At 40.7% G+C, this 24523-nt stretch overlaps 1 protein-coding gene across 2 annotated transcripts; it reads left to right on the top strand.

Moving 5' to 3' along the window:
* The first annotated feature begins 48 nt into the window (after positions 1-48).
* On the top strand, positions 49-23159 carry ATP5PB (ATP synthase peripheral stalk-membrane subunit b). Of its 2 annotated transcripts, none has more exons than XM_047870901.1 (7): positions 49-191; positions 471-507; positions 4427-4572; positions 6717-6880; positions 7426-7551; positions 13069-13330; positions 23149-23159. In XM_047870901.1, exons 1-6 carry the CDS (start codon positions 152-154, stop codon positions 13303-13305), a joined length of 750 nt encoding a protein of 249 aa, XP_047726857.1. In that variant the 5' UTR covers positions 49-151; the 3' UTR covers positions 13306-13330; positions 23149-23159. The 2 variants fall into 2 exon arrangements, with proteins under 2 accessions (XP_047726857.1, XP_047726855.1); XM_047870899.1 differs by lacking the exon at positions 23149-23159 and adding an exon at positions 14538-14873 and having other exon boundaries at positions 52-191; positions 13069-13248.
* The last annotated feature ends 1364 nt before the right edge of the window (positions 23160-24523 follow it).

The raw sequence follows: 24523 nt of genomic DNA, 5'->3' as shown, positions 1-24523 counted from the left end.
CGAGAAAAAAATCCGAGGCCAGTTACTGGCCAGAGGACGCAACGTTGTGTTCTCGCGAGACTTGTGAGCGACCATCTTGCTCCCGCCCCTGACAGTGTCTCTTGCCCGGGTCACTAGGACGCGGAGAGTGCTGCGTGGACCCTCGCTGACTATGCTGTCCCGGGTGGTGCTTTCTGCGGCCGCTGCAGCGGGTGAGCCGTCTAGACCCTAGTCCGGGCTATCAGGATGATTGCAAAGGAATGCGTCTAGGATTCCATGGGAGGGGTGGGAGGAAATGGGGTGTAGAAAGGCGCAGCAAGACTTGGGCCTGAGTGAGAAATGAATTACGTCTCTCGTAAGGGGAGCGTGGGAGTCCCGGGGGACAGGAAAGAGGAGTCCATGGTCTTAGTGGGCGGACCTCGCGGGGACCGAGGGAGGGGCAGACGAGATTTCACCTTGACCTTGCTGACCTGCGCCTTGTTTCTGTGTAGCCCCCCGTCTGAAGAACGCAGCCTTCCTCGGTCCAGGGTAAGTAGGAGAGGTGTAATACTGCCCTTCGTCCTTATCACCTCGTTTCATTTCTCTGTAACCCCCTTTTAGCTTTAGGCCTGAAGTTACCCTCTTTAGGTAATTTTGAAAAGCTTAAAGTCTCATTCAAACATTTGTGTTGTTCTAACCGCCTGGAACATTGTGTCATCTCACGGCAAAGATTAATAGGCTAAGTGATGTGTTCTAACTAAGCTGGAAATTGGTGTTTGGTGTCTTCTAAGCCCCGCCCCTTTCCCTTCTGACCTTCAGGTAGAGGTAGCTGCCACAGTCCACAGCGGAATCGGAGTTGATAAATTGCATACCCAAAAACGAGTTCTATTAAATAAAAGAAGAATGTTGTTTTCAGTCTCTCCCAGATTCCAACTTTTACTACCAAATCTTAAGAGTCAGAGAAATCATTCGTTCAGTAAATGTCTTCCTACCTACATAACCAAAGATAGAAAAATGAGGAAGGCTAACTAACTTGGTTTTGTGGAGCTCAGTCTTCTAGAGAAGGCAGTGGTAGAGAGTAGTGGTTTAGAGCAAAGACTCTAAAGCTAGAACGTGATACACCTGGTTCCTACACTTGTAATGCTGTGTGACTGCAATTTCCTCATCTGCAAAATGGAGATAATAGTACATTGTGGGTTATGAGAACTAAGAGACTTGGTTCCTGTGAAACTCTAAGAACAGTGCTTGATACATAGTATGTGATTAGCGTTACCGTCTGTCACTCATGTTTCGTAAAACATGTCAGTTTTCTTTGGAATTTCTTTTTGCTTCCCGACTTAGTCCTAAATCTTGCCAGATTTGATAGCTATTTGTGCCGTGAAAAAATGGCTCTAATCCATCTGTCATTTTTTGTGTGTGCAATAAAGTGAGGCTATAATTGCTTCTAGCTTATCAGAAAAAAAAAAGATTCCATACGGACAAGTTAACAAGTAATTGCAATAGAAGTCATAAATAAAATAACTGTATATAAGATATAGGGAACATCCTTGATTTCTCCTTCCACATTCCATATTTAATTTATTCAACAAGGCTCTTCCTCCAGATTTTATCTGGACTCTTGTTTTTTTCACTACCACTGCTACTGAAGTATGAACCACTGTCAACTTTCACCTGGTCTATTTCAGTAGTCTCTTAACTAGTCTTGTTGCATCTCCGTTCTTGTCCTGTTACAACCTGTTCTCACAGTAGTCTTAAGGATTACATGACCCCCACCCCTCCCCCCAGTCCCAACAAAACCCTCCAGAGCTCCCCATCCCACTGAAATAAAATTCAGAGTTAGCATAACGCAGAAGATCCAACATGAATTGATCTCATCCTCCCTCTCGATTTATCTCTTTATATTCTCTTTTTAGCACTCTCCAGCCATGCTGGCCTTCTCGCTGTTCCTTTGAAAATTGCCAAGCTTACTGTTGCCTCGGGTCTTTGTACTTGTTCTCTCTTTTCCCCAGGTCATTGACTCATGTGTCGTCTGACCTCCTACCAAAAAAGCCTTTTGCACTGCATTGCTCCCTACCTCCTTACCTTACCCCACCCCATTTTTCTTCATAGACTTTCAGTGCCTGAAATTGTATGTGGACCTACACACTCATACGTTCCACAACCCCACTAGAATGTGAAGGCTGGGACCTTGTCTGCTCATTGCTGTACTGTCAACACCTGACATAAGGATGACTGAATGTGAGATTGGGGAGGTCTTGATAAAGGATATGCTTGAAATGTTGTGAAGGCTGCTTGGGCTTGGCAGCCGTTTAGTGAAAGACATACCAGGCAGAAGGAGCAGCATGAGGCATGTTTTTGTTTTTTTTGTTTGTTTATGAGAGCTCTGAGTAGTTCCATATGGCTAGAGGGTAGGAGAATGAAGGAAGATGATATAAAATCTGACAGGTGCTGAATCGTGTATGCTATATTAAGGAGTTTGTTTTCTGTAGGCAGGAGAGCCTATTGAAGAGTTTTAAAGTCAAATTTGCATTTTAAAAACATTGGCAGTAGCGGGAAGGAGCTAAGTTTAAGAGGTATATTTGTCGAGAAGCAGGGAGACCAGGTTTGGGATTGTTAACTGGTTTAGGCCAGAGATAATGAGGGCTTGAACTAAGGCAGTTGGGGAGAGAATTTGAGTTGGTCTGAAGCAAGTTTTATAGTTTAAACAAGCAAGTTTAAATAGTTCAAGAACTTGTTGAAGCAACTTCTATAGTTCAAGATTTAAACCACTGATTTAAATCTGGTTCTCGTCCTGGAGTAGTATTGCTCTCCAGGGGACATTTTGGCAATGTCTGAAGACATTTTTGGTTGTCACCACTGGGTGGGAGAGGGGATGCTAATTGGCATCTTGTGTATAAAGGCCTTGGGGGTACTGCTAATCACTCTACAGTGCACAGAACAGCCTTCCACAGCAACAAAAAAAATTGACAATAGTCCAGAAAGTCAGTAGTGGTGAGGTTGAGAAACCCTCATTTAAATGAAAGAATCTTGAGCATGATTCTCAGATTTCAAAAGTTGGTGGGCTAGTCAAGACATTGAGAGGAGAAATATTCAAAAGACAAGCAGCAAACCAACATCAATGAAATAGTATAAACGCCTACATTGCAAAGGGATAGAGGCAGAGCAGGGGGGTGGGGGACAAAAACATGTTGGGAATTTGAAGGAGACGGAGCTGACAGCATATATAAAAAGACTAGAGGATTTTATTTCATCAGAATTTTAATGAAATACCAATATACTGTAACTTCTAAAAATGCAACCTTGAGCTGTTGGAATATGAGCATAGTTTACAAACCCATGGTAATAGTACAGTGATTCAAACCCAATAATGGCATTTGCAGGTCTTCCATGTATATTTGGAGAATGAATGAATTGATCAAGCTGTATTTAGAGTATTATGTTCAGTTCTGTATACCTCCTTTTAGTAAATAAAACCAGACAGCTCCTTGTGGGGGACAGTTAGGATTGTGAGAGAACTGAAGATGTTTAACCCAGATGCACAAGCATTATGTGTGTTATATAGAAAAATAACATTAGAACTAATGGATAGAGGTCTCGAGTTTGTACACAGCAGTTCAGCTTAAAGACCAACATAATCTGTCCGACACTGAAAAGGCCTGTTTCACACCATGATTAGTTAGCACACCATCGCAGAGCATATTCAGAAGGGCCAAAGTCCTTGCCATCAAGGTGCTCTCAACACAGTGGACCTGTACTGTAATAGCTAATCGCTTACATAGAACTTTACCGTATGCTTAGCACCATTCTAAGACTTTACATAAAATCCTCACAGCAGCCCTATAAAAGCATGTTCTTTATTCCCACTTTACGGAGAGAAATCTGATTACAGAAGCTTAATCTTGCTCAAAGTCTAGTGGCACGTCTAGGATTTAAACCCAGATAATCTGGCTGCAGGGTCTATGTTATGTTTTCAGTTCCAGTAATAGACATACAAAGTGCTAGACAGATGACCTTTAAGACCTACAGAAGGGCTTCTGGTTTGGGTGGATAGTTACATAAAACTTCCAGTCAGGGTACCTGGGTGCCTCAGTCAGTTAAGCATCTTAACTTTGGCTCAGGTCATGATCTCATGGTTCATCAGTTGGAGCCGTATGTCAGGCTCACTGCTGTCAGCGCACAGCCCACTTCAGAGCCTCGGTCTCTCTCTCTCTCTGCCCCTACCCCACTTGTATGCTCTCTCTCTCAAAAATAAACATTTTAAAAAACAAAACAAATCTTTTAGTCATTCACCTTTGTCACACAGCTAATTATTGAACCCTCCCTTTCCTGTTCCTGGTCTGTTCCCTTTCCATTATGACAGTGGGAAACCACCTCTGTCCTCATCCCCATTTATTGTTTCTACTAATTGTGCGTACATTGTGTTCTTTTTAAAGAATAGGCTTTAAATTTGTGTAATTGCTACCCGAAGGGTATTGCAGGCAACAAGGATCTTTCACACAGGGCAGCCAAGCCTTGCCCCTGTACCACCTCTTCCTGAATATGGAGGAAAAGTTCGTTTTGGGCTGATCCCCGAGGAGTTCTTCCAGTTCCTTTATCCCAAAACTGGCGTAACAGGTAAGCATTTGCCCAGTGTTCGATAGTATGTTTACATGGTATGGTTTATGTGTACCTAGGATTTTAGTGGCCTCTTAACCTCTTCCATATACCCCAAAAATGAAGTCAAAAGTAAATTGTGGAAGTGATTCAATGTAACACTTTTGATTCGGTTGCTCTAACTTGTCTTTGGAGTAAATGTGTTAGGGATTTTAACTTGATTTTATAGCGTTGTGCCATTTGTTGATACACCACATTTATTAAATGCCTGCCCTATGCAGGGCATTCTTCTAAGCATACAGGGGCAAACTAAGGTGCCTGCCATCATGGAACACGTGTTCTGTTACAGGACAGACAGTAAAGAAATGAGTAGTTGTATAAGGTACTGTCAGTTAGTGGAAGAACTATGGATTGAAATAAAGCTAGGTGAGATGATAGAGATTATTAAATTGTATATATAAGAATTAAAACAGAAATTGGGCCATACTAGGTTTTTCCCTTTTAAAAAGGCATAAACTATTCTGAGATCTTACATTTTTATAATGCAGTATTCTTTCACTTACGTTATTTAATCCTTAACAGTCCTGTAAGAACTTTTTATTTCACAGAAGAACTAGCAAATAAAGAATTTGCTGACATTTATTCTGTCTTTAGTGACTGAGTTGGACTTACACCCAGGGTCTCCAATTCAGTGTTTACTTTTACTTTTTTACTTTTACTGCAGTGCCTTTCTTGCTACAACTACTGGTGTGACTGTGGAACATAGGAAACCAAAGTTTTTTGGGTTTTTTTGTTTGTTTGTTTTGTTTTAACCCTCCAGGGAGTGGCCCAAAATAGCATTTCTGTACCTGAATTTGCAAGAAACATTAGGGTCCTCAGATCCCTATAGGTGATAAAAAACATTACATATGAATAGGCTTTTTCGCAAATTCATACTTAAAATTTTTGATTTGCACTCAGGGCACCTGGGTAGCTCAGTTTGTTGAGCATCCAGCTCATTTCATGATCTCATAGTTCATGAGTTCAAGCTGAACATTGGGCTCACTGCTGTCAGCGCAGGGCCCGCTTAAGATCCTCTGTCCCCTTCTCTCTGCCCCTCCCCCACTTGTGTGCTCTCAAAAATAAGAAAAACATTAGATAAAATAAAATTTCTGATTCACAGTCAGATTTAAAGTTTGTATACTGGAGTGGCATCTGAGTGCTTCAGTCAGTTAAGCGTCTAACTCTTGATTTCTGCTGAGGTTATGATCTCACTGTTTCTAGGAGCTCCCTGCTGACAGTGAAGAGCCTGCTTGGGATTCTATCTCCCTCTTTTTCTGTCCCATGTGGGCATGCATGCACACTGTCTCTCAAAATAAATAAACTTAAAAAAAATAAAATTTATATATTGGAGGCAAATTTTTTTTAAAAAAAGGAACTGTTGAAAGTTTTTTTCAGGAAAATGGATAAAATACATTTTAGACTATAACCCTTTTATTTTCATAATACATCCTAACATTCTTTGGTACTAGTGTTGCTCAGAAAAACTGTAAAATGCTGCCCTAAAGCCTGCTTTGTCCTTGTCTCACATGTTTTGAGGCATAGCAGAAGATCCTAAAGGGACATACATCATGCTTTTGTGTCCTTTCGGAACTCATGTCCTGGTTAAAGAAAAAGATAGCTATGTTTGTAGCATTGCAATTAGGTGCTGTAAGAATTGAGAGTCCTGCGATTTATTTAATTCATACAGCTTTTATATTGGGTTCTTTTTGCTTATTTCCAGTGTCTGTTTCCTATTCAATATAAAGAAATAGTATATTTTGCCGCACAAATTACTTCTGGAAGTAACCTGACGTTTAGGTTTGTTAAGCAGTTGTGCTGGGCACTTTACATACATTATTTCTCAGTTTCATCCACCCTGTGAAGAAGGTACCATTCCCATTTTACAGATGAGGAAACTAAATTCAGAGATTATTAATATTTCTTACATGTTATAGAGTCAGATTTCCTGGAGTCCACATCCTTATTCTTTCAACTCTACCATATGGCTCCTCAGGGCAGGGTCATCTTTAAATCCAGTTATCTTAAATCATTATATAATACCTTCAACTAATAAAATGCAGAGGTTTTTGTCTTCCCTTTCAGATACAGTATATCCATCATAAAATAACTTTTCTTTCTTTTAGGACCCTATGTGCTTGGAACTGGGCTTATCTTATATTTTCTGTCCAAAGAAATATATGTGATCACTGCAGAGACCTTTACTGCCGTATCAACAATAGGATTGCTTATCTATGTAATTAAAAAATATGGTGCCTCTGTTGGAGAATTTGCTGATAAACTCAATGAGGTAAGAATCATAAACCTTATTTCTCAATTTAGATTGTGCTGAAAGCATCAATGCTGGGCGCCTGGGTAGCTCAGTCAGTTAAGCATCCAACTTTGGCTCAGGTCATGTTCTCACAGTTCATGACTTCAAACCCTGCATCAGGCTCTGTGCTTGCTCTCTGTTTCTCTCTCTCATAAATAAACATTAAAAAAAATTGAAAGCATCAATGCCATCAAGTGATGTTTCTGATGTTAATGTTAACTAACAAGAAGTGAATTTAATTATAATGATGAAAATTGTATTAATGCTAGTTACTAATTTGAGATAAATTTTTTTAAATCTACCAAACTTTCTCCAGTTTTTCCAGTTTTGTTCATTCAACAGGATGTTGTGTAACTATTGTGGGCAATTATTTTTAAGAATTTGTGCATTTTTTCCTGTATCTGTATGTCTCTTTGTGGGTGTTTTCACAAATGAAGAATATAACTTTGAAGAAGCATGTAATGAAGTTATTCTTGTTATCCTTTATGCTTTCATTGATCTTTGTTGTAAAATTATAATTGCAGCAAAAAATTGCCCAACTAGAAGAGGTGAAACAGGCTTCCATCAAGCAGATCCAGGATGCAATTGATATGGAAAAGTCACAGCAAGCACTGGTTCAAAAGCGCCATTACCTTTTTGATGTCCAGAGGGTAGGTTTCAGAACCTCCTAAGGAGAATGGTTACTCGTTTGTGTGCATTTAAAACAAAAATTAGAATCTCTTATGAGGAATGGTTGAATATGTTGAACACATTTTATTAAGAAAAGAGATTTGGGTGGGGGTTGGCAATTACAGCTATTTAGATATTCAATATCCGTCAAATGGATAAATAATTAGAATTACTACTCTAAAATTAAAAGTTACAAAAGAACATATTTTGGATCCACACAGAAGGAAAGTAGTTATTAAATTATAGCTGACTAAAAAATGGTATTCGCTCTCTAAGGCCATAGGCAAAGTACATGCTCTGTGTTTCATATATGCTTGCTGTGAGGAAATCTGATACCTTATATTCCAGTTTACAAAGCAAATTCAGAAAACAGTGGAACTTTTTACTACGGTCAAGGCATCATTAGATGCTAAACTACTTAGTTTCAGGAACATTTTTGGAACACGTTCAAGTATTTTTGCTTTAACAATCATATTGTTATCTCCTCTGAGCCCAGTGCTTTATGCCTGATATTTACAGTGACATGGCCTTATATTGATATTTTATGTTACAGAAGCATGTATGAAATGAAAAACGAGATACAAGTATCTAAAATATTAAGGATGTAGGCCAGTATTTCTTAGTGTGGTCTCCACATGTGTCAGTCGTCTTTGGTGCAGGTTTTTGGACCCAGTCAAAGACTGGAAGCAGAATCTATGTTTTTAAAAACTGATTCATAAGGATTCTCAAGCACGTAAATGTTTAAAAACCTCAGAAAACTTTAAAACCTTTCTGTACATAATTTAGATTTCAACCAGAGAATGAAATAAAATCTGCCTTTTGAAGATACAGCTTTTTCATAAGACTCAAATAGGTAGTCACTGCATTTCTGTTTATGAAATATTCAATAGCTGCTGATCGTCAAGGCAGGTGTTGGGAATAAAAGAAAGTCTGCCTTCATGGAGTCTGCTTTCTAGCCAGGGGTTGAGAGAATGATAGAAAAACAATAATTGAGCAGATGGGAATGCCAACTGGTAATAAGTGAGATGTAGAACAATTAACTAGGTAGAAAAGGAATAGAGTTAAAAGGAACTAATTAGAGGAAAAGAGATTTACAAGGGGGGAGTTATTTTTATCAGGCAGTCTAGAAAGATCTCTAATGTGATACTTGAACAGAGACCTGAAGAGGTGATGGTACAAGCTATGTGGACTTCTGGGAAAATAGCGTTGCAGCAGAGGGAAGAAAAATCACAAGGGCCTACACCTGGAAACTTGTTTGGTGTAGTCCAGGAAGAGTGAGGACGCCAGTGTAGCTGAAGAGGAATGAGTGAGGAGGAGAAAATGTAGCAAAGTAGATAGTGGTCAGGGACTGGATCAGGTAAAGTTTTTAGGCTTCTCTATGGACTTTGTTCTCCAAATGAGAAAGTCATTGAAGCTTTTAAGTAGAGGAGTAATACAGTCCCACTTTTGTTGAAGTGTCACTCTGATTGCTTTGCTGGCAAATAGCCTTCAGTCTTGTAGCACTGGTTTGAAATGCCTACAAGTTAGCCAAGTACAGTTGTTAGGTACAGACCATTGGATGTAGGAGTCTGGAATTTATGGGGAGGATTCTAGGCTGGAGATTGGGGAGGTCATGAGCTGACAGATGGTACTTAAAATTACAAGACTAGAACATGATGAAAAGAAAAAAACAAAAACAAAACAGGTGAAAACAAGGACAGTGTCAATCTGTAGTCATCCTAGTTATGGTGAGGAAATAAAGGGCCTAAGAATTTGCTGTACATTTAGCAACATGGAGGTTCTTGGTAACCTTGGTAAGGGCTATTTTAGTAAAGTGATTGGAGTAGGTTGAAGAAAAAGTGGAAAGAAGAAAGTGGAGTCAGTAAGGACAACTGTCAAAAATGTCAAGGAGTTTTACTGTAATAATGAGCAGAGAAATTAGCAGCTAGGAGGGGACGATGTAGGAATCGAGATTTTTTAAAGATGGAAAGTATGATTACATGTTAGTGTCTGATAGAATTTAGGGGAGAGAGAAAAACTGATGCAAGAAAAGGGGAGAGAAGTTTGCTGGAGTGATGTCCTTTAGTAGGCCAGAGGGCTTGGGACATAGAGTGCAGGGGGATGGGCTGCATCCACAGTTCGGCCGCAGTTACAGAAAGGAAGGCAAGTACACGAGTATGGATTCAGGTGTACTAGGTTATGTGGTGGTAGAAGTTTGTGGAAGTTCTCTTACCGCTCCCCTTTTCTCAGTGAAGCCGGATGAAGGTCATTTGCTGACAGTGAAAGTAGTCAAGGAGGTACTAGAGATTAGGAGAAAGAAGGCCAGGAAGATCAATGGACTAAAGAAATGTACTTAGAGGTATTAAGGGCCTACTTGAGATTAATGTCTCTGTGTAACAGGCAGATCTGTAAGGATTCACACTACAGACTAAAAGATAACAATGTCCCTGTCACTGTTGTTGATTTGATCTTAATCTAGAGGTAGTAGGTGGTATTAGAGAAGAGAAAGGAATAAAAGATCTGTAATTTAGCAGAGGCAGTTACCATAATTTAAAGCTTACCTAATTATATACCTAGAAAACCTAAGAGAATCAACATAACTTTTAATAACAAAATTCGGGGCGCCTGGGTGGCATAGTCAGTTAAGCATCCTACTTTTTGATCTTGACTCAGGTCACGATCTTACAGTTTGTGAGTTCGACTCCTACATCGGGCTCTGCGCTGATGGTGTGGAGCCTGCTTGGGATTCTGACTCTCCTCTCTGCCCCTCCCCTGCTTGTGCGTGTGCTCTCTCTTTCTCTCAAAATAAATAAATAAATGTTAAAAAATTTTAATGATCAAATTCAGTCAGCTGTTCGGGTGCAACGTTACTAAGAAACGAAATCAGTGCCCTCCGTATACAAATAGCAGTCAGTTAGAAAATACAGTGGAAGAAGATAAACCATCTAGGAAGCGATGCATCGAGTACACCTCGCTATAAAAATACAAACTTTTTACTTCAAAAAATAGAAAATGCTCATGTGGTTTAAGGTTCTAAGAACCTTGTTCTTAGGTTGGAAGACTCAATATTATAAAGAGATACACTCTCCCTGCTTTAATCTCTAAATTTAACACATTCTTATAAGGAAGATACTGATAGCCTGAGGGTAGGGGATGTTGGGGCTTGGACAAATTGATTATTAATAGAAGCAGAATACCCAGGAATATTTTGGAAAAGAGAAGTAGTGAGAACCTATCCTGCCAAATGTGAAAACCCATTATAAGATTATAAGAAACTATACGTAGTATGTGCATTGCATGAAAAGAAGGTCAGTCAGGGTGGTGCCACGGAAGAGAAGGTCTAAACGCTAAGGCAATTTAGACGTGCCAGTTTCATCATAGAGGGGAGAGAATTGGGCCCCTGTGTAGACATGAGGTTGGCTTCCTACCTTTTGCTTTCTACTAAAATAAATTTCAAATGAATTAAAGGTCTTTCTAAGGAATGAAACCATAAAAGTGGAAAAAGAGAACGTGAAAAAAAATACAATTCCTTTGGAGTTGGCAAAGCCTTTCTAATAAAGATAACAAAATCAGGATCTTCTGTGTGGTGACAGATGTTAACTACACTTACTCCGGTGACCATTTCACAATGAATGCAAAATACTGAATTTATGTTATATACTTGAAATTACACTTCAGTTTATAAAAATTAAATTATACCTCAGTTTAAAAAAAATCCATGGATTGGGGCGCCTGGGTGGCGCGGTCGGTTAAGCGTCCGACTTCAGCCAGGTCACGATCTTGCGGTCCGTGAGTTCGAGCCCCGCGTCGGGCTCTGGGCTGACGGCTCAGAGCCTGGAGCCTGCTTCCGATTCTGTGTCTCCCTCTCTCTCTGCCCCTCCCCCATTCATGCTGTGTCTCTCTCTGTCCCAAAAATAAATAAACGTTGAAAAAAAAAAATTAAAAAAAAAAAATCCATGGATAAAAAAGATGTATATGTACACAATGGAATAGTATTCGGCCATAAAAAAAAAGAATGTAATCTTGCCATTTGCAACGACGTGGATAGAGTTGATAGTAGTATGCTAAGTGAAATAAGTCAGAGAAAGACAGCCTGTATGATTTCATTCACTTGTGGGATTTATGAAACAAAACAAATGAGCAAAGGGGGAAAAGAGCAAGAGAGAGACAAACCAAGAAATAGACACTTAACTGTAGAAAACAAACTGGTGGTTACTGGAGAGGAGGGGGCAGGGGGTTGGGTGAAATAGGTGATGGGGATTAAGGAGGGCACTTGTGATGAGCACCGGATAATGTGCGGAAGTGTTGAATCCCTGTATTGTACACCTGAAACTAATATGCTGCATATTTATTGGAATTTAAATAAAAACTTGAAAGAGAATAAAAATAGAAAAACTGCAAAACTCCAGAAATTATAAGAGGAAAAGTTGTTCAATTGATCTCATAAAAATTTTACATGTACAAATTAGCATAAACAAAGTTAAATGACCAACTGGGAAGACTGTGTGTTCCATGTGACACAAAAGGGTAGTTACCTTAGGGGAGACCAATATCCCAGTAGAAAACTAGGCATAGGACATGGACCATTGATAAGTAACTAAGTGTAAATGGTTCCTAAATATGTAAATTTTCTCCTTAGATAATGACAAAGTTCATTTTTTCTGCTTATGAGAATAGCATGAGGTAAAAGGTTTTCTAAACATCATTGGTCAGGGTTTGTGTTGCCAGTAGGAGAATGAAGTAGTACAAGTTTATATGGAATTTGACAGTGTTGATCAGTTTAAGAGCATGGGCTTTAGAGCCTGGCTCCTTGTATTCAGATCTTGGCTTCACAGTTTATTAGCTCTGTAACCTTGGACAAGTTCCTTAGCTTCTGCCTCAGTTTGTTTACCATAAAATGGATATAGTAATAGTAACTGTCCCATGGTGTGATGATAAGACTTCATTGAATTGACACACAGTGTTTAGAACATAGTAGGTACTCAACAGATATTATTATTCCAATAGAGACTGACACACAAGTGCAGACATACGCAGCAGATGCAGCAATATTTGTAGTAGAAAAAAATGGGAAGTAGTCTAATCTATTAATAGAGCTTAGTTAATTAAACTGCATTATGGAACCACCAGTATGGTAGAATTCAATGTAACTTAAAATTGAGGTGGATCTACGTGTCATAATTAGTAAAAGGGATGTGTGGGTGTGTGCGCGTGCGTGCGCCTGCCTTTACCTGTATTTTGTTTATTGAATGTTTCTGGGAGGAAATACAGGATATACAGGAAGGTGGTGGCCTGTGGGGGGACTGGAGAAAACTTACTGTATATACTTTCAAACATACTTTTACTGTAAATATGCTATTAGAATTTTTTATCACATGTGTCTCTTACTCATATTAGATAAAATAATTTTGTGTAAAGTACAAGAAAGTGGTGGGGTGTTCTGACTGGCAGAATCCGCAGAGTGGAAATGATCCTTCAACTATGCAAACAGTTTTCATCAATTCTTAATTTTGCCTCAGAATAACATTGCTATGGCACTGGAACTTACTTACCGGGAACGGCTGCATAGAGTATACAAGGAGGTAAAGAATCGCCTGGACTATCACATCTCTGTGCAGAACATGATGCGTCGAAAGGAACAAGAGCACATGATAAACTGGGTGGAGAAGCATGTGGTGCAGAGCATCTCTGCACAGCAGGTACATGATGTTCTGAAACTTCTGGAGCTGTATTCATTTCTGACGAGCCTCTGCTGATGCGCTGTTAGGCTAGGAATTGCTGGTGGGGAGTCTTTTTTTTTTTTTTTTTTAATGTTTGTTTATTTTTGAGACAGAGACAGCATGAGTGGGGGAGGGTCAGAGAGAGAGGGGGGGGGGGGGTGGGGAGACAGAATCTGAAACAGGCTCCAGGCTCTGCACTGTCAGCACAGAGCCCGACGCGGGGCTCGAACTCACGGACCGTGAGATCATGACCTGAGCCGAAGTTGGACGCTTAACCCACTGAGCCACCCAGATGCCCCGCTGGTGGGGAGTCTTTAGGCTCCAGACGATAGGGTCGCCCTGTTTCGTTTCTGTGGGTAGTGGTAACTTGGAGGACGCTGCCCACCTGCCTTGGTGGCTTTCCTCTTCAGTCAGAACTTGGTATCAGAGAATCTCTCAGTATCAGAGACAGCGGGAGGTAGTTGGCACAGCTTGTGGCAGACTTGTATTCAGGTTCCATCATTTGGGAAATGTTAACCAACAGATTTCATTTTTCTGTACAGCAGACTGAATAAAGCTATTTCTGAGTCCCTTCCATTTCCTCATTCCATGATCTCTACTCCATTTCCTCTTCCTTGCCACTTAAATCACTGGTCATGAATGGAAAATAAATGTTTTTATTATTAACCTAAATTTGATTTCCTTTTTAAAGTTTATATTCTTTTTTTTTTTTTACTTGATTTCTTCTTTCCCAAATATATAGTATATGTAGGCATTTCTAGTCATTTTCTGTATAACACTCAAGGACTAGAAAAACAGGGTCTATCAACATTTAATGATTTTTTTCTCAATAAATTGTCTTGTGTAAAAGTAACACGTTTATTTAAGAAACAGGGAAAACAAAAAATACAGAAAAGAGACAAAATTATTCTCATTTTTAACATTTCTGTGTTACTAATGTCAGGTTGGTAGTTTTCAAGCAACTGTTAGCTGTGTAACATCGGTGACACGTGGTTACAGGAATGTCTGGCTTCAAATTCTATGTAGATTTCACTCATAAAAGCTGTGAGCCAGGGGATTTTAACTAGTTTTCTGGGATTTGCTTTAAATAAATTGTATCTCCCCTATGTCACATAAAGAATTCCTAGTCTATCATATCAAGCCAGTAATCCATCTTGAGATTCTGTAGGAGCCTCAAGATCTTGTAGGAGGTATCCTTCAGAATTACAATGTTTATACCCTTCCGTGATTTGGAGATGTCTAAACAGATTGCACTTTCTTTATCACAGGAGAAGGAGACAATTGCCAAGTGCATTGCAGATCTGAAGCTCCTTGCAAAGAAGGCTCAAGCACAGCCAGTTTTGTAAATGCATCTATCTCTGTGGAGACAGCTAGAAGCAGTTGACCAAGGAGACTCATCGATGTGGCATAGTCTTTCTGTATTGCTGTCTACTGAAGTTACACTTAACCTTTCCCAAAAGTGAAGTTTGAATTTCACATGAGAATGAAAACAGTCTGTTGGCCAGTGAGATGTTTTTCATCCTTCTTGCTCTGTATTTTGAGTTGTTCCATGATCATGTTTGAATAAGCAGTTTGCTTTTAATAAAATTTGTTGCCTGACTAAAGATTACCAAGTTAGAGTTTAAATTTGTAATTAATTCTACCATCTTGCATTAAAGTGACAGTTGAGACTAGGTTTTTCAAGTTGTGTAATATACTAAAATATTTTAACATTTGTCATATGGGTAAAAATCAAACGTGTCATTGAACTGATAATTTAGTGTAAGCTATTCCTGGCCAACTGACAGGCTATTGGAAATTTAAAGCTTTTTTAGTATTCTTAAAATAACTAAAGGAAATCTTGTGTATCAAGTCACATTATTGACTTTGTTATTTTAGTAATATGTCTACAGAAAATATGGACCCAATGTGTCATAAAATTATTCTAAAGAATCCAGCAAATAAATTTAAAAAATCTTCCCTTCTATAGGTTTGTCTGCTTTTAATTCTCCCATACTTGTATAAGGATGTCCTTGTACACAGGACAGCTTACATAATAGGAAATATTTGAAAATATGTACCATATGGATAATTGCTATTTTCATTGACTTCTTAGGATTTTAATTTATGAAACAATAGATATCAGTTCAGTATTTATTGATGGATAATATATTCACTTACTATATAAATTAGATTGATACCCTTATTGTTAAAGAGATTTTGCTAGGGTCAACAGAGGTGTTTCAAATTATTCATTTAGCAAAGGATTTATAAGAACCTAGTTGGTGCTAAGCACCACCCTGTACTGATAATACAGAGAAAATCCCCTATCAAAAAGTTAAAAAATCTTTGGAAAGGCAGTAAGAATATGTGAACAATAGAGCCTTTAGCACAGGTGCTTTGAGAGTATAATGACAAGTACCATTTTAGATAGTCTCACTAGCCTCATCGTTTTTCTTGTATATAACTATCAGTGTTCAGAGAAGCAGAACTAGGATATATGTAAGGAATTTGACTGCTGTTGTGGGAGCTGGTTAAGCTGGTCTCTGAAAGTCTTTTTTTACCTTGGTTTCTGATGCAGGAGCGTGAAGTCCACAGAGCGGGCAGTAAAGAAGGCAAGGTGGATGTAAAGTGGGAGACACAGGAACAAGTAGAAATCGCAAGCACAGACTGAAACCCTTGTCCGTTTTTATTACCTCTGACTTTGATGGTATGATTTCCTCAAAAAGCCCGGGTCCTTTTTCACACATACCTTGTCCAAAGGTTAGAAAAGCTGAAGGGTGGTGCGGGAAAGGTGGGGAAGGCCCAGCTGCAGCTGCTGAGCCACAGATCAGCAACATGTACGAGCCACTGGACAGTTGCTGCTTCACACCTGCCCTCTGAAATTGCTCAAGAATCAAATGGCTCACTCTAAGCAAAACATTCGGGGAAGAGAATTCTGGAAAGTAGTTCAGCCTAACCCACTTGACACATTAAGAACCACCACAATAACTATCCTGTTAATAAATGTTACCCTGAATAAAGAAAGCAAAAACTCTAATCCCAGGAAGTTCAATGAACCTCCAATAAAACATGGAGACAGCATGGGGCGCCTGGGTAGCTCAGTTAAGCATCTGACTTCGGCTCAGGTCATGATCTCACACTGCAAGTTCAAGCCCTGCGTCGGGCTCTGTGCTGACAGCTCAGAGCCTGGAGCCTGCTTCAGATTCTGTGTCTCCCTCTCTCTGACCCTCCCCCATTCATGCTTTGTCTCTCTCTGTCTCAAAAACAAACATTTTTAAAAAATAAAAAAAAACAAAACATGGAGACAGCAGAAAGGTGACAAGTCAGAAAAGAAAGGCTGAGCTGGCATTTGAAAGAGGAAGTTGGCCAGAAGAGTGAGGGATTCAAGTCCAGAAGGAAGGAGCAGCATTCATGATTGTAGAGAAGCTAATGTAACAGAGCAGCATTCTTAAAACTGAAGAACTTGAACGAACTATGAATAGGAGTTATATTAGAGTTCTTAATGCTGTGCTTAGAAGTTGGATTTTGTTCCGAGGAGAGGGAAGCCAGTGAAAGGTTTTAAGCAGAGGAATGCTAACTTTCATTTCAGAAAAGTCACTATCAACAGTAGAGGACAGTTTGGAGAGGCAAAGCTAGTTCGGCTGCTGGAACGTTCTAGCGAAAAGACATCGAAGACTTTTAAGGCCTTGGCAGTGTGGACGGAAAGGAATTGAGAAACACGGTAACAGTGGGATTGAGTGTAGAGAATATGGAAGAAGGGAAAAACGTGAGTCACAGCTTTCTTGCTTGAAAGAGAAGTGAAAGGGAGATATTCTCACTGTGATTTGGAATACAGGATAAACTGTGATTCAGGGAAGAATAAGGCTCAGTGTAGAGCCATGAAAGAACATCGGTGTTTGAGAAATGGTAGATAAGGAGGATTCTGCCAAAGAAAGAATAGCCACTTACTGGAGGAAAACCAGGAGACAATAGAATAAAATCAGGACGGTGGCGAGTTCTGTGTCAGAAGAGCCACTTTTTCAGGGAGATTAAGAGGACTTCACGCCCATCAGAGTTCATCACTTGGAAGTCTCTGGTGGCCCTGTCTAGAGTAGTTTTGGTTGAATGGTGGGGACAGAAGATCACAGCAGTGGTAAAGGACTGAAAGGCAGTGAGGAAATGGACCTTCATGGAATAATTTCCAGAACGCTACTCACCCTCCCTCATATTGTCTACATGCCCAATGAACAACTTAATAGCATCTCAAACTGAAGTCAAAAATAGATCTCTCAGTCTCTGCCCACAGCCTGCCCTTCCCTCAGATAATGGCACTACCATTCACCCAAGCTGCTCAGGCCAAAAACTAGGAGTCAATCTTAAGTTCCACTCCCTTTCCCTATCCAATCCATCAGCAAGTCTTGTTACCTCTACTCTCAAACTTCTCTCAGATCTGGCCACTCCTCCCACTGCTTAATCCAAGCTGCCGCTTCGGCTACTACACTTCGGGCTACTACAATTCTCTGTTGCCACACTTGCACCTCTTAACAAGCCTCCGTAGCCAAAGTGAGCTTTATCAAATGTAAGTCTAAACCCATCACTCCCCTGCATAAAACTGTAATGCCCCATCACACTTAAATAGAATCTAGTTCTCACCATTATTCAGAAGATACCGTATGATCTGGTCCCCAGCAGCCTCTCGGACCTCACCTACCACTCCTTGTTCATTCTGCTTTGGCTACCCTTTCTTTGCTGTTCCTCAGACGTCTAAACCTTTCCAGTTTGCAGTGTTGGCACAAACTTAGAGCTTCCCAGACAGGTTACCACGAATGGCAAATACGCCAGGAGATACTGCTCTCCTTAATATGTGCAGTAGCCGGGCTGTTCGAGGCCTCAGGCCAATGATTTCAGGCTGAGAACAGCATCTGGGTTTCTCACAGGGCCACCTGATCTGAGCAGAGTCTGAAAGCATGCCCCATAGTCCCCAGAACCAGAGAGCCGGATGAGTGACGTCCTGCACTCAGCAACACTGAAACATTGCCAAGACTGCTCTGCCAACCTAGTCCTTAGCCATAGCCAGTTATAGGAGCACATGCTGCTTCTCTTGGGCAGGAGGCCACGGATGGAGTAATTTATTTACCTGTGCCCCAGGAGTGTGGTGTCACGGCCCAAAGTGAAGCCAGCCAGGAAAGAGAGGAGGTGATAAGCTGAACAGGGTTCCTGGAGGTAAAACTCCACAGACTACAGCTCCAGATCTCCACCTTCAAATTACAAGACGTTTATTTCTATGTGGTAGATGTGGTTTAGTACTTGCAAACTGGCCGCGTGGTGATTGGCTGTGCAGTCTGCAAGTTAGAGTAGGGTGATTATTTTTTAAATACGTGATATGAAAAAGTCCAGTTGAACTTGAAGTATTTTTGTGTTAGCAAAAGAAATAGATTACAATGTCAGTGAGAAAAGGGAACTGTTGTTAGATTCTTTACTTTTGTTATAAATGTGATAATGACCATAAGAAGATTTATTATCAACAATAACTAATAATAATCTGAAGACCATTCCAGTCAAGTCAGTCACCCTAATTCAGTAGTTATTCTTAGCAACACGCATGGTGAGATAACCAGAAATGTTTCCTGATGGGACTAAATATAAACTAGACAATGTCACCTGCGATGTTAATCTAGCTAAAAATATTTAACTTGAATCTATCAAGGCTTAAGATATAAATTCCAGTTCCAGGAAATGAAGGAGATAGAGGAACAAGATAAACGACACTAAAGGAAGTAATTAAATTAAGGATTGTTTTTCTATATATTAGGTCTTGTGTTTTCCCTTAAATTTTTTTTGATGTTCTCTATTAAGGTCCTATACCTCTTTTGTAACACTTATTTTAAATGCTATCTGCCCTTTATTAGTATTATAAAATGTACCTTGCTTAAATTTTCTGTTTGCTGTTGAAGCACGAAGTACAATTAAGATGTGGACCCCTGGAGCTTTGTTGTTGGGATTCAAATACAATTAAACTGCAAAATCTTGAGACTTTGGCTTCCACTAGTGGTAGACAAGGTAATTCAGACCAACTGTCTGACTGAAGAAATTTTTAACATCTGAGCGAAACATAAAACCTATCTTAGGGGTACAAAAGCACCACAAGATAATGAGAAATCGTCAGGCCAAGAACCGAGAGATGGTGGAAATTCAGAGAGGTGAGTGTAGCCCTCGGGACCACTTCTGCCCTGGAAGCATTTGCCAATCTGGAGATAGCCAAGAGACTACGCTATGCTTCTGGTGGCTTCACCGGCCTCTGGTAGCTTGAGGAATGAAAGACGGAGCCCAGGACCCATCGAGGATGAAACGCAAGTAAACATCACCACTGCCCACCATCACCACATACTGTGCACACAGTCATCCGTGCTCAGAGCACAGGTGAAGCCAGAAAACACCAGTCCTTACACTTGACAATGCCTTGCTGTGAGTGGACCCACTCAGTGAACTCAGCCCTGAACTCGGATTAAGGTGATCCCAGATGGCCGATGCCCCCAGGTCTCTGGCCAAAAAAACCCACGAAACCTCGTTTGGAGGAAGAAAACATGATCCTAGTCTTCTCTTTCTTCTGCAAATGATTTTTCAAACCCAATTTTAGAGGAAGAGGTAATCAGATAATTAGAAGGTAAGATACCGTAAGCCAGGACTAAATAAGCCATAAGCTAATTATGCTTATTGTAGTGAAGGAGATAAAAGTCAGTCCGAAAATGTTGACAGAGGGGTGCTTGGCTGGCTCAGTCAGTAGAGCATCTGACTCTTGATCTCAGGGTTGTGAGTTCAAGTCCCACGTTGGGTGTGGAGCCTACTTAAAAAAAAATGTGGACAGAGAACGAGACACTCTCTTAAACAAGTTTTGAAACATATAAATTCTAGAACTGAAAAAATATACAGAAATTAGCTCAATTGGCCATTTTGTATAGCAGATTAGAAAGGAGCAATTATGAACTGGAAATAACTTAAAAGAGAACATCCAGAATGAAGAAGAGAGACAAAAAGATGAAAAACACAAAAGGGAGAGTAGGAGAGAAGATACAATAAGGTCTAAATATGTGGTTGGAGTCCCAAAAGAAAATGAGAGAAAACAAGGCAGAAGGAATATTTAAAGAGCTTATGGCCAGAAGATCGTGAAAGGAAATGATCAGTGTGTGGGGGGAAAGTACCTAACTAGAATTCTATAGCAGCAAAAATATCTTCTTTTAAGGATGAAAGAGAAAGATTTCAAGAGAACTAAAAATGAGTTAGCAACCAGTAAGTAGCACTTCATTAAAAGACTAAAGCTATTCTTCTTAAGACAAGGAAAATGATCCCATAGAACATGACAGAAACACAAGGGAAAAGGAAGAAAAACCTAAATGAATATTATAAATATAAAACCTTTGGAGATTAAAATATTTTTATGTAGAAATAGACAAATTCGAGGGTGCCCTAGTGGCTCAATGGTTTGCATCCCGCTCTTGATTTAGGCTCTCAAGTCATGACCTCACAGTGGCAAGACTGAGCCCTGTGTCAGGCTCCTCGCTAGGCATGAAGACTGCTTGAGATTTTCTCCCTCCCTCTGCCTCTGCCCCTCTACTCGTGTGCATGCTCTCTCTCTCTCTCAAAAAAAAAAAAAGTATATATATATATATACATTCATATATATATATATATATATATATATATGGAGAGAGATTCATAATTACATCAGTAACTAAAGAATTAGGAAGCAGTTAGGATATAGCGTCTGAACAAACACAAACACAAACTGGACTTAATAGAGGTACAGAACACTGCTCCCAATAACCGCAGGCTGTACAATTTTTCTCAAGTACATACGAAATAGTATGTAAGACTTGACCATATAATATGCATGATGCATGTCTCAACAGATTTTAAAGGATTGAAATCGTGCCCAGTATTTTTGCTGACCACAGAAAAATTATGCTTATAAGTTGCTAACAAAAAGATAAGGAGATCTACATATATTTTGAAATTAAGAAACACCTTTCTAAATAATCCATGCATCAAAAAAATCAGAAAGGAAATTAAAAAGTATTGTAAAATGAATGATAGAAGATATAGAACCGCAGAGTGCAAAATCTGGCCCAAAACTTGCTGAAGTTGGGTTTGCAGTTAGAGGATCCTCAAAGAAGTTTTGTTTTGTTTTTCTCTTTGCCCTCCTCTTGCCCAGAGCCAAGATTGGAATAAGCCAGCGTTGTAGGCAGGATTCTACACTGCGGCACAGTGTCCGCCCCCTGGTGTTACCCTGGGTGAAATCCCTTCCCCTGAGCGCAGATTTAATCTGTGCCTTGGATCTAATCAATACAATATAGCAAAGGTGGTGGGGTGTCCCTCCCCTGATTCGGTTACTTTATGTGGCCAAAGGTGATGAGAAGTCACTCCCACTGCTACATTACGCTGTGTAAGACCATCCCAGCAGCCTAGTAAGACTCTCCTGCTGGCCTTAAAGAAGCAGGAGATTGTGTTTTGAACTACCTATGAACAGGGCCAACGGCAGAGAACTGCAGACAGCTTCTAGGACCCGAGGGCAGACTCCAACAGAGAGCCAGTGACAAGCTGGGGCCCCCTCGGTCTTACAGCCAAAAGGAAACGAATTCATCCAACAAGTGGAGTTTCAAAGTGGATCTTCCCCCCCAGCCAAGCCTCTGATGAAACCAAGACCCCAGCCAATACTTGAACTGCACCCTGGTGAGAGCCTGAAGCAGAGAACCCTGTTAAGCTGTACCCAAGCCTGTAACCCACAGATCCTGTGAGATAATAAATGTGCACTCGCTTAAGCCTCTAATTGTGTGACCATTTGTTATGCTGCTGTTGAAAGCTGGTACAAGGATCCCTACCATTTCCATCTGTGGCATGACTTTTCCTCATTTACCCACTGTGGGTCCCCTTTCAGAGGGTCCGATGCAAATTTCCACCTTCGTGCAGGCTTTAGAGTTGGTTTCCAGATCTTATGCACATGGCATTTCAACCCTAGCTCTGGCTCAACGAAGATTACCAGCTATTCCCCAAGCAAACACCAGCTCCAGCTCTCACCCAGCGGGCTTCCTTTCTACCTTTGAGGATTTCCAACATCTAGTTCAGCCATGCATTTTTAAATGATGGTGTTTAAAATGTTTTACCCAGCACTTATTGGTGTTCTTTAACAAGAGGATCTCTTTAAAGATCCAATCTGCTCTATGTCCCGGGATTTCTGTTCAACTGTGCAACCCACTGAAGTCTTATTTCCCGCCACTGCCAACCCTAAACTACATTCACAGAAGAGATCATGATCTCTTAATTTCCTAATCCAATCCACTCTTTCCAGCCCTCATGTTACTGCACCTCCCTCTCAGCAGCATCTGGCACTGTTGGCCACAGTTTTCCTTCCTTCCTTCCTTCCTTCCTTCCTTCCTTCCCTCCCTGGCTTCTAATAGCACATGTGAGATAAGAACTATCCCAAAATCTCCATGTCTTTTGCCCATTTCTTCACTGGATTATTTGGTTTTTGGGTGTTGAGTTTGATAAATTCTTTATAGATTTTGGATACTAACCCTTTGTCTGATATGTCATTCGCAAATATCTTCTCCCATTCCGTCAGTTGCCTTTTAGTTTTGCTGATTGTTTCCTTCACTGTGCAGAAGTTTTTTATTTTGATGAGGTCCCAATAGTTCATTTTTTTTTTGTTGCCCTTGCCTTCGGAGACGTGTTGAGTAAGTTGCTGCGGCCAAGGTCGAAGAGGTTTTTTCCTGCTTTCTCCTCAAGGATTTTGATGGCTTCCTGTCTTACATTTAGGTCTTCCATCCATTTTGAGCTTATTTTTGTGTATGATGTAAGAAAGTGGACCAGGTTCATTCTTCTGCATGTTGCTGTCCAGTTTTCCCAGCACCACTTGCTGAAGAGACTGTCTTTATTCCATTGGATATTCTTTCCTGTTTTGTCGAAGATTAGTTGGCCATACGTTTGTGGGTGCATTTCTGGGTTCTCTATTCTGTTCCATTGACCTGAGTGTCTGTTCTTGTGCCAGGACCATACTGTCTTGATGATTACAGCTTTGTGATACAGCTTGAAGTCCGTATCCCAAAATTTCCATAGCGTCAATATGGAAAAGCTTATTTTTTTGCTCCTAAAGAATCTACCGCAGGTCCAAGCGACCCTCCAGAGAAACTGCCCTCCATATGATGACATAGTGATCCAGCTTTAGAGCTTTCAGCCTTACCTTCTCACCACAAAATCTCCGCGATCACCCTGCAGGAGAAGGGGTCAGAGGAGGTCTTACTTAAGCAAGTAAATGCTTCAACTAGAAGGGAATACATCACTTTCATTCATGGGATGTTGGCCAGAACTAGTCACATGGCACCACCCAACTACAGGTGAGGCTCTGGGCCAGGAGAGGAGAACCGGTTGTGGGTGAGAACTAGTACTGTCCACACAAATCTAGATCTCTTTCACGAGCCCTAGACCTGTGCATCCAACTACCTCATGTTCCGCGGCCACCCTAAAGTCAACGTGTCCGAGAGTGATGCGTTATTCCCCCACTCCCACACCCCTTTCTTCTATATTTGCACTATTAATCAGGGATACAAGGCAGAAATCTGGGAGTTACCCTGAGCTCCTCTCCCGTGCCTTCCTCTCACAACTGATAAATAATCCCGTCTATCTGCCCTATCTCTTCCTCCCTGTGCTCATTTCCTCTGGCCAGAGCTCTGCAGTGGCAGAGGACTTGCGCCCACTTCCTGGATCCCAATCAGTCCCTCCAGCGCTCTGTTGCCTACACCTAAATGTGACCATGTGATTCCTCTTCAGCAGTGTCTCCATTTCCTGTAAGGTAAGGTTTGTGTAGGTCCTCCATCACCTGGTCTTGCCCTTCGTCTCCAGCCTGTCCTCTTCTGTTCCCCATCCACACCTGAGCCTCATTCCCCACTGCACCAGCCACGTAAAACACTTGCATTTCCTGGACCGTAACCAGCGTGACAAAGCATGTCTTTGCTTGTGCAGTCCCCCTACCTGGAATACGCTTCCTTCCTCTGCCTGCCTAGAAAATGTGATTCATCTTTCCAGACGCAGCTCATACATCATCTCCTCTATGATGCTTCTGGTGACACTCACTTTTCTTCCTTATTTTGTAAGCTGGGCCCTTTCTCTCTTGGGTCCCATTCCATCCTGTGTAGATGCCAGCATAGCATCTACCATGTTTCATTTTACTGTCGACTCCAGAACTTGGCAGTGCATTTGGGTCATAGTAGGCGCTCGGTCAATGTCTGATTAATTAATTAAA

The sequence above is a fragment of the Prionailurus viverrinus genome, chromosome C1, assembly GCF_022837055.1.
Source record: "Prionailurus viverrinus isolate Anna chromosome C1, UM_Priviv_1.0, whole genome shotgun sequence".
Lineage (NCBI taxonomy): Eukaryota > Metazoa > Chordata > Mammalia > Carnivora > Felidae > Prionailurus > Prionailurus viverrinus.
The sequence above is the reverse complement of the archived record's forward strand: the minus strand, read 5'-3'. Positions and strand labels throughout refer to the sequence as shown.